The 12768-nt window shown below is 48.8% G+C and overlaps 1 protein-coding gene across 6 annotated transcripts in view; it reads right to left on the reverse strand.

Moving 5' to 3' along the window:
* NF1 (neurofibromin 1) overlaps positions 1-12768 on the reverse strand; it is a 167228-nt gene that overhangs the window by 91059 nt on the left and 63401 nt on the right. For all 6 annotated transcript variants that reach the window (XM_053274599.1, XM_053274596.1, XM_053274597.1 and 3 more), the window contains one exon: positions 11862-11972. In XM_053274599.1, coding sequence (XP_053130574.1) covers positions 11862-11972 — 111 coding nt within the window. The remainder of the gene's footprint in view (positions 1-11861; positions 11973-12768) is intronic.

A 12768-nucleotide genomic window follows, 5' to 3' on the forward strand; every position in this document is an offset into this window, starting at 1 on the left:
CACACTTTCTTGGAAGTCCACGTGGGATTTCAAGGAAACTGACTTCTAAGCCAGGAGGGAGAGCTGGTCTTGTGGTCGCAAGCATGACTTGTCCCCTTAGCTAAGCAGGGTCCGCCCTGGTTGCATATGAAAGGGAGACTAGAAGTGTGAGCACTGGGAGAGATTCCCCTTCTTAGGGATAATGGAGCCGCTCTGGGAAGAGCTGAAGGTTTCCACTTCCCTCCCTGGCAGCATCTCCAACGAGAGAGGGCTGGGAGAGAGACTCCTGCCTGCAACCTTGGAGAAGCCGCTGCCCGTCTGTGAAGACAATACTGAGCTAGGTGGACCAAGGGTCTGACTCAGTATATGGCAGCTTCCTATATCCCCTAAGATCTTTCCTGGCTCTGCACTTGAGATCTTTTTAGGAGAGGAAAGCTGGTCTTGTGGTCGCAAGCATGACTTGGCCCCTTATCTAAGCAGGGTCCGCCCTGGTTGCATATGAAAGGGAGACTAGAAGTGTGAGCACTGGAAGAGATTCTCCCCCTTAGGGGATGGAGCTGCCACTCTGGGAAGAGCAGAAGGTCCCCAGTTCCCTCCCTGGCAGCATCTCCAAGGAGATAGGGCTGGGAGAGAGACTCCTGCCTGCAGCCTTGGAGAAGCCGCTGCTGCCAGCCTGGGTAGACAATACTGAGCTGGATGGACCAAGGCTCTGACTCAGTATATGGCAGTTTCCTATGTTCTATGCTGGGCCTGTCGCTGAGCACTACCTCCGTTCTTTTGTTAACAGGGACCCCCCTGGATGAGGGGCAGGTGGAAGGCAGCTAGCCAGTCAAGGGCCATGTCACTTCTGGAGGTGCAGGCCGCAGCAGCTGCAGATCCACGCCTGGAAAGGGAAAGCCGAGGCAAACTGGTCTGGGGCCAACGGGCCCCACCGAAGAGCATCCCGCTTAGCTCATCCTACTGCAGGGCTCTTCCCTGTTTCTCCTGCGGGGGCCCCTTGGGCAAAGCCTCCTTCCAGGCAAGAGCATGGGCTGGCCTCCACAAAGCCCTGTGCTTCTCTCCGTGCCGGGACGGAGACGGGGCTCAAGGAGGAGAGGCCTGGGAAGGGCTAAGCTAGGAAGCCACTGCGGAAGGGGGATGACGGGAGTTGTTGCCCAAATCCCTACGGGCCCATGATTGGGAACTCTTGCTCTAAGGAAGGTCACCAGCAGGGATTCATAGCGTGTCCGTTTGCCGATCCCAAGAGAGGCCACCCAACTATTCTGCCAATCCCAGCCCAAGAAGAGGGTCGACCCTGGGAGAGGCAGCTGCTGAAAAACTACATGACTGACTGTGGGGCGGGTGGGGTGGGGGCGTCTTGAGTCAAGTGGGAGCAACTGACCAGAGGCCCCAGGGCCTGAGAGGAAGAGAGTGGCCAGAGCAGGAAGGTCTGGTTTGTCCTTCCAAGAGTGAGATCGGAGGCCGATGCTCCCCCCAATGGACACGTCCCACATCGCAGCTGTGACGTGCAGAAGGAAAGAGAAGGAACGACACGAGAGAGATGCCTCAAAGGATGGGTGCCCATTTCCTGTCCTGGAGCGCTGGCTTGGGGACGTTCCCCCTTCCTCCCCGGCCAGTCGTTCCAGCAAGGAGGTCACTGGAATGTTCAGGGCTCCCCAAGAGAGACCAAGAGCAGGGAGCACACATGTTTCCAGATGCCTGCTCAGATGGAAATGGCAAGGCCCCCTCGGAAAGCGCACGTGCACACGGCCTTGATACCGCTGCACCGAACCAAACTGATTCCACACACAGATGGGAAAAACAATTAGGGAGAGGACTGGGAGCAATACGGTGGCTGTTCTGCCTTGATGGCATCTTGCAGCCTTGCACCCGAGTCTCTTTCAAAAGCACGGCAAGGCCAGGGGGGGCCATAAATCTGGGCTGAGCTCACCAGCCAGCTGCTACTAGTGGCCACCAGCAACCCCCTCTTGCCCCCCAAATCCTTCCTGACACCCAGGCAGTGGGCGTAGGAGAGAAGCCGGCCTTCTCCCATTTGCATGGTGAAATGGAGGTGGTGAGTGAGAGTGTGGGAGCCCTGCTCAGAAAGGATCCCCTGCCGTTTCTCACTTTCTCAAAAAACGGCAGAGGGAATGAGACCTCTGGGGAGGAGAGCGGTGTGGGGCTGGGTGTCCCATGCGCCAGAGGGCTGGGGGCAGTGGGCAAGTGGGTTTGTAGGTGCTTGTGCAAAGAGCTAGATTGGTGGTGGCAAGCACAAATGGCCCCATTTGCTAAGCAGGGCCAGCCCTGGTTTGCATTTGCATGGGAGACTACATGGGAGCACTGTAGGATATTCCTATTAGGGAATGAGGCTGTAACTCAGTGGCAGGGAACGTACAGGCTTGCATGCAGAAGGTTCCAAGTCCCCTCCCTGCATCTCCAACGAGATAGGGCTGCAGAGAGACTCCTGCCTGCAGCCTTGGAGAAGCCGCTGTCAGTCTGGGAAGACAATACTGAGCTAGATGGACCAAGGGCCTGACTCAGTTTATGGCAGCTTCCTATGTTCCGATGACCTTTCTGTATGGAGAAGTATTTTGTGGTCTGACGGTTTGGAGGGGCAGGGTGAGAGTCAGAGGAAAACATTCTCTCTTCCTCTATCTCCAACGAGACAACAGAGATACCAGCGGCAGCCGCTGGAAAGGACGCTATGCTAGGGATGGATAGGGCCAGTTGCTTCCCCCTGGCTAAATATATGAGAAGCACCACAGCAAAAGTGCCTCTTTGCCCATTTGACAGGGGCTGAAATAAAGCCAACGACATGCCATTGCCTGCAAAAGCTGTCCTGAGGGATCTCAGCCCTGCTTTGCTTGAGCTTTCCGTGGAAACTCAGATATTTTTGTTTTTTTTAATTAAGGAGTCCCTACCTCCCCTCTTCAGTTCCGGAACAGAAGCCCCCGAGGGGCTTGAGAAGGGCCCAAAGCCCAGGCTCAAAAGGTATGAGGATATTCCTCTCCTCTCCTTTGGACACTGCAAGGAGCTGGACGTGGCCAGAAAACAGGATGGCTGCCGAGCAAGTGCCCAGACCCACTCATGGAGGGCAGGTCTACCCCATGGCTGCTCGTCTGGGGGCTACAGGCCACCTCCAGCCTCAGAGGCACGATGCCTCTGAGTCCCAGTTGCAGGGGAGCCACAGCAGGAGATGAGAGGGCATGCACACACCTCTTGCCTGCCAGCATGGTGTAGTGGTTAGAGTGCTGGACTAGGACCGGGGAGACCCGAGTTCAAATCCCCATTCAGCCATGAAACTAGCTGGGTAACTCTGGGACAGTCACTTCTCTCTCAGCCTAACCTACTTCACAGGGTTGTTGTGAAAGAGAAACTCAAGTATGTAGTACACCGCTTGGGCTCCTTGGAGGAAGAGCGGGATATAAATGTAAAATAATAATAATTTATTATTATTATTATTATTATTATTATTATTATTATTATTATTATGTGTGCTCTGATGAAGATGAAGGCTTGTGTGCTCTGATGAAGGTGAGAGCTATGCCAGAGGTCCAACCATACTGGACAGGTCTCACCAGAGGAGCCAGACAAAGAGTGCCTCTCCCATCAACAATATGGTGAGACGTAACTTTAATAAATCTATACCGGATCGGTCGTCGCCCGGGTCAACAAGGACCGCACCAGGTGCTATAGTCCCTGGACATCTGGTGGCAAGTGGGCAACAGGACTCAGGATCTTCAGTTGAGCAACCAGGGCTGGAGACAGCAAAGCTACTGGAAGAAACATCGCTTAACTGAAAAAAATATACAAAAAATGCCAACAAGGAAATAATGATCTGCTATTACAAGTCTAGTCCAACTAGAAGAGGTTATTTAAAAAGAATGTACCAAATTTGGAAAGAGAAGCATCCAGATACAGGAATAACAGAACAAAGGCTAGCAGACCAGAGAAGATTCATAATAAGAAATGAAGTATTAACAGGAGTTGAGCTGGAAGAACTGCAAAGAGCAACACAGGCTCAAGATATGGAAGAAGAATTACCACCAACTGAAGCAGTTGCTCAGGCGCAGATAGAGGAGGTGTTGGAAATAGAGGATACCACCATTGCTGAACTGTTTCAAAATCAAAACCAGGCAACCTCCCCTTTGCCTTCACCTCAAAAACCCAAATGCTGTTTAACAGAAAAGCAACAAGAACTAAAGCAAAAAATAACTGAGCACATGAACCAAACAACCACCAGGGTTCGACTTCCCGCTCTAAAAACAGTTGCCAAAAAACAACTTGCTCAGGCATTAAAAGATGTCAATGCTGCACTTGCAGAGATAACAACCAAGAATTTGCAAGAAACAAGCCAGCTAATGTACAGTGCAGCAACAATTACAACACAAGAGCTCGGATATAAGATCAGTGGACCTGTCAAAAAAGAAAGCAGTACATCACCTAAATGGAAGATTAGATTAGAAAATAAAATCTCCAGGCTTAGATCAGATGCTAGTAAATTGAAAGATATGAAAGACAAGAAGCTGAAGAATGAAAACACCAAACAGTATCTGATCCAAAAATACCACCTAGATTCAAGGAAAATTAGAGAAGTCCTGGAAATAATAAAGCAGCAAATAACAGCAGTGTCAAAGAAGATTAGCAAATATGAAGCCAGAATTACACAACACAGGCAGAATCTCCAATTCCAGTCGAATCAGAGACGTTTCTACCAAAGCATAGAAGGAGAAACTGCAAGAAACCTAGAAACACCAAATAAAGAAGAAACAGTGCAGTTCTGGCGGAAATTATGGGACAATCCAATAATTATAATTAAAAAGCAGGCTGGATGAAAGAGGTCAAAAAATGTAACCAACGAATGCAAGATCTAATAATAACACCAGAATTAATAAGTGAAAGAGCAAAGAAAATTAAAAATTGGACTGCGCCAGGCGACGATGAACTGCATGGCTTTTGGCTTAAACACCTAACAAGCCTTCATAAACAACTATCAAAACAGTTCAATCACATTATGAAAGGCGGTGATATTGAACAATGGCTAACAACTGGGAAAACTCATCTCATCATGAAAGACCCAGCAAAAGGTGCAGTTCCAAGTAATTATAGACCGATAACCTGCCTGCCAACCATGTTCAAATTATTAACTGGAATAATAGCAGATGAAGCGATGCAACACTTATTAACTAACAAACAGCTTCCAGTTGAACAGAAAGGAAATTGCCCGAACACCAGAGGCACAAAAGACCAGCTGCTGATTGACAAAATGATTTTAGAAAACTGCAAGAGAAGAAAAACCAATCTAAGTGTTGCATGGATTGACTACAAGAAAGCCTTCGATTCATTGCCTCACACATGGATACTAAAATGTTTAGAAACAACTGGTGTCAGCAAAAACATTCAGATATTTATTTAAAAAGCAATGAGCATGTGGAGTACACAGTTAACAATCAATGGCGAGGCACTTGGACAGGTTAGCATTAGAAGAGGCATTTTCCAAGGGGACTCACTATCCCCTCTATTGTTTGTAATCGCCATGACCCCACTTTCACAAATACTAAACAAAACAGGCCTCGGATACCAAACATCTAAAACATCCAGTAAAATCAACCATCTGCTGTACATGGACGATCTGAAGTTGTATGGAAAGTCCCAGTCAGAAATCGAATCACTACTAAACACTGTCCGTATATTCAGTAGCGTTATAGCAATGGAGTTTGGACTAGACAAGTGTGCTGCATTAATAATGAACAGAGGGAAAATAAGAAAAAAAGAAGGAATAGAACTGCCCAATGGAAGCAAGATCAAGAACCTGGAAGAGAAAGAACCTTACAAATACTTGGGCATTCTCCAGGCTGATAACATCGCACACACTGAAGTTAAAAGAAAAATTGGAAGTGAATACATCTGGAGAGTCAGAAAAATCCTCAAGTCCAAACTCAATGGCGGGAACATCATACAAGCCATAAACACCTGGGCTATACCTGTTATCAGATACACAGCAGGAATAATAGACTGGACCCAGGCAGAGCTAGAGACGCTAGATCGTAAGACCAGGAAAATCATGACCATCAATCATGCTCTGCACCCCCGCAGTGATGTAGATAGGCTCTACCTCCCTCACAGCTCAGGTGGAAGAGGAATGCTGCAAGTCCATCAAACAGTAGAGGAGGAGAAAAGAGGCCTTGAATATATAAGGGACAGTGAAGAAGATGCACTTCAAATGGTCAAGAACGAGAAACTATTCAACACCAATGAAACAAAGCAGGCCTACAAGAAAGAACAAGTCAAGAACCAAGCAGAAAAATGGAGAAATAAGCCCCTGCATGGTCAATATTTACACAATATAAGTGGAAAATCAGACATCACCAAGACCTGGCAATGGCTTAAGAATGGCAACTTGAAGAAAGAAACAGAGGGTTTTATACTGGCTGCACAAGAACAGGCACTAAGAACAAATGCAATAAGAGCAAAAGTCGAAAAATCCACCACAAACAGCAAGTGCCACCTTTATAAAGAAGCAAATGAAACCGTGGACCACCTGATCAGCTGTTGTAAGAAGATCGCACAGACTGACTACAAACAAAGGCATGACAAGGTAGCAGGGATGATACACTGGAACATCTGCAAAAAATAGAAGCTACCTGTAGCCAAGAATTGGTGGGACCATAAAATTGAAAAAGTTGAAGAAAATGAAGACGTAAAAATATTATGGGACTTCCGACTACAAACAGACAAACATCTGCCACACAATACACCAGATATCACTGTAGTCGAGAAGAAAGAAAAACAAGTCAAAATAATCGACATAGCAATACCAGGGGATAGCAGAATAGAAGAAAAAGAAATAGAAAAAATCACCAAATACAAAGATCTACAAATTGAAATTGAAAGGCTGTGGCAGAAAAAGACCCAAATAATCCCAGTGGTCATTGGCGCCCTGGGTGCAGTTCCAAAAGACCTTGAAGAGCACCTCAACATCATCGGGGCCACAGAAATCACCATCAGCCAATTACAAAAAGCAGCTTTACTGGGAACAGCCTATATTTTGCGACGATATCTATAATAACCAACAGTATTGATGATAAAATTCTGGCATCCCAGGTCCTTGGGAAGGACTCAATGTCTGGATAAAACAAACCAGTCAATAACACCTGTCTGACTATGTAAACAAGAAATTATTATTATTATTATTATTATTATTATTATTATTATTATTATTATTATTATTATTCTCAGAGGCCTCTGGTGGGCCACTGTGGGGAACAGGAGGCTGGGCTAGAGAGGCTTCCTTGGGCCTGATCCAGCAGGGCTGCTCTTATGGACCACTGGCCTCGTTTTGCCGGTGCCCAGCATTAGCTAGACCAGGGGTGCCTTTAGGTTTCAAACTCGGAGGTGGGTTTCCTGCGCGTCGCCCACCACTTCTACCAATAGAAGGGCACCATTTCTCACGGGGTGGGGAGGGTTACTCTGGCTTCTCCTGCTGTCCTCCTCGGCCTCCACTCGGATCTCCTGGGGGGCCATTTGCACAGGACTCTTTGAAGCCCAAAAGGGGCTCATGCAAGCCCCACACACCCACACCCCGGACTCTGCCAAGGCATCCCAGGACACCAGCTGAATCCGGCCTCTGGGGCAAAGCTCCGGAGCAGTCCTTCCCTTTTGTTTTGTTGACCTTAGCAAGGTCTCTTTCCACTTGATCAACAAGGAAATGGCCTTCAAGGCAGGCTTTGTGCTCAGCAGCTGTTGCCTGAGGATAAGGGGAAACCGACTGGATTCTCTGCAAAGACGTGGAAGCCTCAAAGTGAAGGTGTAACGTTACAACCTTTGGGCGCGTTTCCCCAGGAGCGGAGCCCTGAGCCAGACAAGGGATGCTGCGGTTCCTGGCGCTTTGGGAAAACAATGGGTGCACTCCCTTGCCAATGGCGAAGCCCCAGAGCGGAAAGCCCCACTGGCATTTGTGACTCTCTGCACAACTCCTGGGTAGGGATAGAATTACCCCACCGTTGGGGTAATTACCACCTGCAAAAGCAGAATCGGCAAGCCAGCGGCAAAATAGGATACTCGGCATAGAAGCAGGGAGCTGCTGCTGAAATGTGCGGGTCTGAATTTGCAGGGTTGCAGAAAGCCACTAGTCTGCTTGTCTGCGATGAGTGAAAAATGATGCCTGACGAGTGAAAAATGTCCCGATGAGCAATGTACCAACATAGCTTGACGAGTAAAATGTTTTGTCTGGCTGCTGAATGTGGAAGGCTGGTTCCAGCCTACAGGGATGCCACAAGCAACCTAGAATCCTCCTAAAAGCAGCACGGTTAGAAAATGTAGGCATATAAGCCATTCCAACGCCCCTCGATCCCCAGAGTATAAATTCCGGGAGTGACTTATAAGTCCCCCGGGGCCCCTCCAAAGGCATCAAAAGCCTCGCCCAGGTCGAAGCAGGCAGAGCTTAATACCTGCCTTCTTCCCATGTTGGACCCCAGGCACTCCGTTCAGTACCTGAGATCCTGCTCCGGGTGCCTCTATTGAATGAGGCTCAGCGGCAGGCCCTTCATCTTTTTCTTCTACAGTTTGAGGGTTGGGGTCCTGGCCATCCCAGGGGGACTGCCCCACCGCACTGCTTTAGAATCTGGGCCAAAAGAACCTGGCTTGCAGTTTAAGCCAGGGTTTCCCAACTCCAGGGGACAGATGGAGATGTGAGCCTCCAGATGTTGCTGAACTACAACTCCCATCATCCATAACCAATGAGTTGCAGCTCAGCAACATATGGAAGCCCGCAGGTTGGGAAACCCTGGTTTGAGCTGACCTAAGCTGGCCCATTAGGGTGTTTGCCCTGCTGCTTTGGCTTTTTAAACTTCTGTTTGCAATGTATGTGACAGCGAGGGGTTTTGTGGCTGGTTTTGCTTTAGGCATGTTTTTAAATAATTGTGTCCACTGATTTTGGCGCTTCTGTGAATCTTGTAAAGCAGGGTTTATACTGTAAACATAAAGACTTGCTCAAAGCCTCCTGCTGGAAGGAATCAAGTACACCCGGAATAGAATCGGGGAATTCTTCAAACAACATTTCCAAGTCTCTTAAGCACAAGCCTGGGTTCAGAGCACACACATCCATATTTCAAAGCATCCTGATTTTTAAATGCCTCCCTTTCGTTTTAGTATTTAGGTCCTTCTGCTTTAATTCTCTGTGCAACTCAGAAATCTGGAACTCAGTGAGGCTTTCTCAGAAAGCCTGCTGAAAACCGTGCTGCAAATCTATCCAAGAACCAATACTGAGGAATGCCCATTCATCATTATTGGTTCATCAATAGCGCAGGGCTGCCCCATTCCGGCCTTCCTGCAGATGTTGGCCTACAGCTCCCACAATCCCCCTGGCTGCCACTGTGGCTGGGGATTATGGGAATTGCAGTCCAAACACAGCTGGGGAGCCAAAGTTGAGCAGGCCTGGTGTAGACATTTCTGACGACTTTTTCCAACCTGCAGGATGAAGAGATTGGCGAAATGGTTCTGCCCAGTCCTGGCGGTCATGATTCTGTGCGGACCTCATCCGGCAAAGGAGCAGAACGTCACCTCCGAAGGCAGTGATCCTGCAGCTCACACACCCCGCGGAAAGTTTATAATCCCGTTTGAGTTAATGGAGCCCAACGCTTCTACCGTGGCCTATGCCAGGAGAACCGAGGCACACCACACCAAGACCACCTGCTCACATGGCAACACACCTGTGGCCTCCAGCCCCGCCCTCTTCGCTCTTCTGCCTGTCTTTTCTTCTCTGCATAGAAACTTTATATTAACCCCTGTAATCATTTGAATTGTAAGTCAAGTTGCAGGAAATGTTCGCGACAGTTCAGTGAACCTACACCAGTGAAGTCAACTCCAACAAACAACTCCAACAAACAACTCCAACCAACATAAGGCACCATCAACACCTCTTCCAATGCATGCATATTCTCTGTTAACAAATCCACACCTACGCATGTTTACTTTGCCATTCTGTCCTTCCTTTCTGGTTTTCACATTTCTCAAAAAGGTAATCAGAGTGCTTTTCTTGTGCATGAAACCTATGCTATCCAGCATTCAGTCTGCATTGTAATATGGGACGAGACCATTGTCAGAGTACGGATGGAATATTCTTAGCATAATCAAAATGCATTTGGGTGGATTCCTGTATGCCATAGTTTTGGGTGGCCAAATGAAAAAGCAAGCTGACTGCACAGCATCTGAGCTGCAGAACAGAAGACGGCGTGTTCAAAAAGCCAAGGGACTCAGAAGTGGGTGGACTATGTTGGGAAAAACAGCGGAAGAACAGACTGAGAAGCTGTGATGCATGCATTCAAATACATTGCATTCAAATAAATTGCATCCAAATAAATGGCTGGAGATCTTAATTATGCAATATAATGTTGAACACCCCCCGCCCGCCCTCCAGTCTCTCACAAAAGCCAGCTCTCACGCAGACAGACCTCTACTTGCCCTAGGAGTTTGTGCTCACAGTCTCACTTCCGTTATCTGAACCTAGAAAGGAGCAGATGTTCTTCCCAGAGTGGCCCCATTCCCTGAGGGGGAAATATCTTAGAGTGCTCACACATGGAGTCTCCCATCCAAATTCAAACCAGGGGTGGTCCTAAAGAGGACAATGCATGCTTGCGACCACAAGACCAGCTCTCCTCCTTGACTTATGGGCACACAGAAATGTCGGAAGCTGCCTTTTACTGAGTTCCGTCTGCAGGCCACGTCGCTCGGTAGTCTCTACACTGACTGGCAGCGGCTTCTCCCAGGTTTCAGACAGGGGTCTTTCCCAGCCCCACCTGGAGACGCTGCCAAGAACTGAACTGGGGGCCTTCTGCGTGTAAGGCGGGGGCAACCACCCAGCCCCAAGACTTGGAAAGCAAGACACAATCAGTTCTGTCCATATCATACTTCTGACGCCCATTTTAATGGCCTGTAGTGCCCAATCATGTATTTACCACACTGACACCCATCTTTTGGCAAAAGCTGGAATCTGAAATGGTAAGACAATAACTTGTCACACAGGCCTCTGTGGTCCTGAGACGAGCACACACAGCAGGGGCGCGGCAGTTCACATCTCTGCCATGGCTGCTTCACTGACTTTTGGAAACAAGCAGCCCCACCCTTCAGGAACGCATCGCTTCCGTTTCTGCCCCGTGAGACTTATCCCTGCTGCCCCACAACACACCTGAGACCCTAAGCTAGGGCAGCAAAACTTCGGCATTCCAGCAGCTTTTGGACTACAACTCCCATCATCCCCAGTCACGGTGGCCGGTAGTCAGGGATCACAGGCATTGCAATCCAACATCTGCAGGAGGGCCAAAGTTGTTCAGCCTTGCCCTAAGCTATGTCAAGCTTAAAGGCCCCATTATCAATTAAATCGCCACCATCATCCTCATCCTAACCAAAAGGAGAATGAAAACAGAAATCAAGTTCTATTTTTACTTGGCAAAGAGGCAATGAAAAACTCATCATCTAAACACAGCCATCTTGTAATGAGCCTATTGACCTTCGAAATACCTTTACATGAAAATACATTATGAAAATACATTATGTAAAACTTGAATCCATTTAAACAGATATATATATATATATATATATATATATATATATATATATATACACACACACACACACACACACACACACATACATACATATATATATATATTCACAAGCCCCCCTCAACTGGTTTATGCCCCAAATCGGGCGCTGTGAGCCCAAGCAGCTCAGCACGAGAGACGTTTGCCAGGATGCGGCCTCTGTCTGGGCTGGCTGTGGGAGAAGGCCAGGAGCCCACTGGAAAGGACTGCTGGGCAGATCCTTCGTCCAGAACGCAACGCTCTAGATCCAGACTGCCCTGAGCTTTTAACAGCCAATACGGAGAAAGAGAAAATGTGTCTTACCGGCGGGCGACGTAGTAGAAGACAGGGTTGCCGGCTTTCGATGTCCCGGCTTGGTAGAAAATGTTGAGTGTTTTCAGAGCCTTGAACTCCTCCTTTTCATGCACCTGGTGCCTGTGGAGGCCGACAGAAACATTATCCAGACACCCACAGTTGCCTGCCGGGCTGCAACTTCCTTAATTTTCAAAGCAGAAGCTGGCTGTCCTCAGAGCCTAAGAACAGTCCTGCTGCTGGATCAGGCCCAAGGAGGCCCATCTTGTCCAGCCTCCTGCTTCCCACAGCGGCCCACCAGATGCCTCTGGGGGGCCCTTACAGAGGCAAGAGGTAAAGGCAAATGCCCTCTCCCCCCCCCCGGCACCTCCCCAGCATGACGACCAATGGCCCTTGGCCATCGCAGCTGGCGACTAGGCGAATTGCCGTGAGGGAATCCCTGGGACAGGGTACACTGGTTCCATCCCAAACTATCACTGCTAATAAGAACTTAAGAAGATCTGTGCTGAATCAGGTTCCAGGTCCACATCCTGTTTCACTGGAGGCCTCCACGAAGCCCTCAGGCAAGGGATGAAGGCAGGGCCTCTCTCCTGCTGCTGTTGCTCCCCTGCAGCTGGGATTCAGAGGCATCTTGCCTCTGAGGCTGGAGGTGGCCTGCTCCAGCTGAACCCAAAACCCTTTCAGCACCTGCGGCGGGGCGGGGAGGAGGGGAAGACATTCACATAAATGCCTGGTAAGAGCAGAAGGTTCCAAGTTCCTTCCCTGGCAGCATCTCCAACGAGATAGGGCTGAGAGAGAGATTCCTGCCTGCACCCTTGGAGAAGCCGCTGCCAGTCTGGGAAGACAAGACTGAGCTAGATAGACCAAGGGTCTGACTCAGTATACGGCAGCTTCCTATGTTCCTATGCCCCTGTGGTCT

The sequence above is a fragment of the Hemicordylus capensis genome, chromosome 12 (assembly GCF_027244095.1).
Source record: "Hemicordylus capensis ecotype Gifberg chromosome 12, rHemCap1.1.pri, whole genome shotgun sequence".
NCBI classification, from domain to species: domain Eukaryota; kingdom Metazoa; phylum Chordata; class Lepidosauria; order Squamata; family Cordylidae; genus Hemicordylus; species Hemicordylus capensis.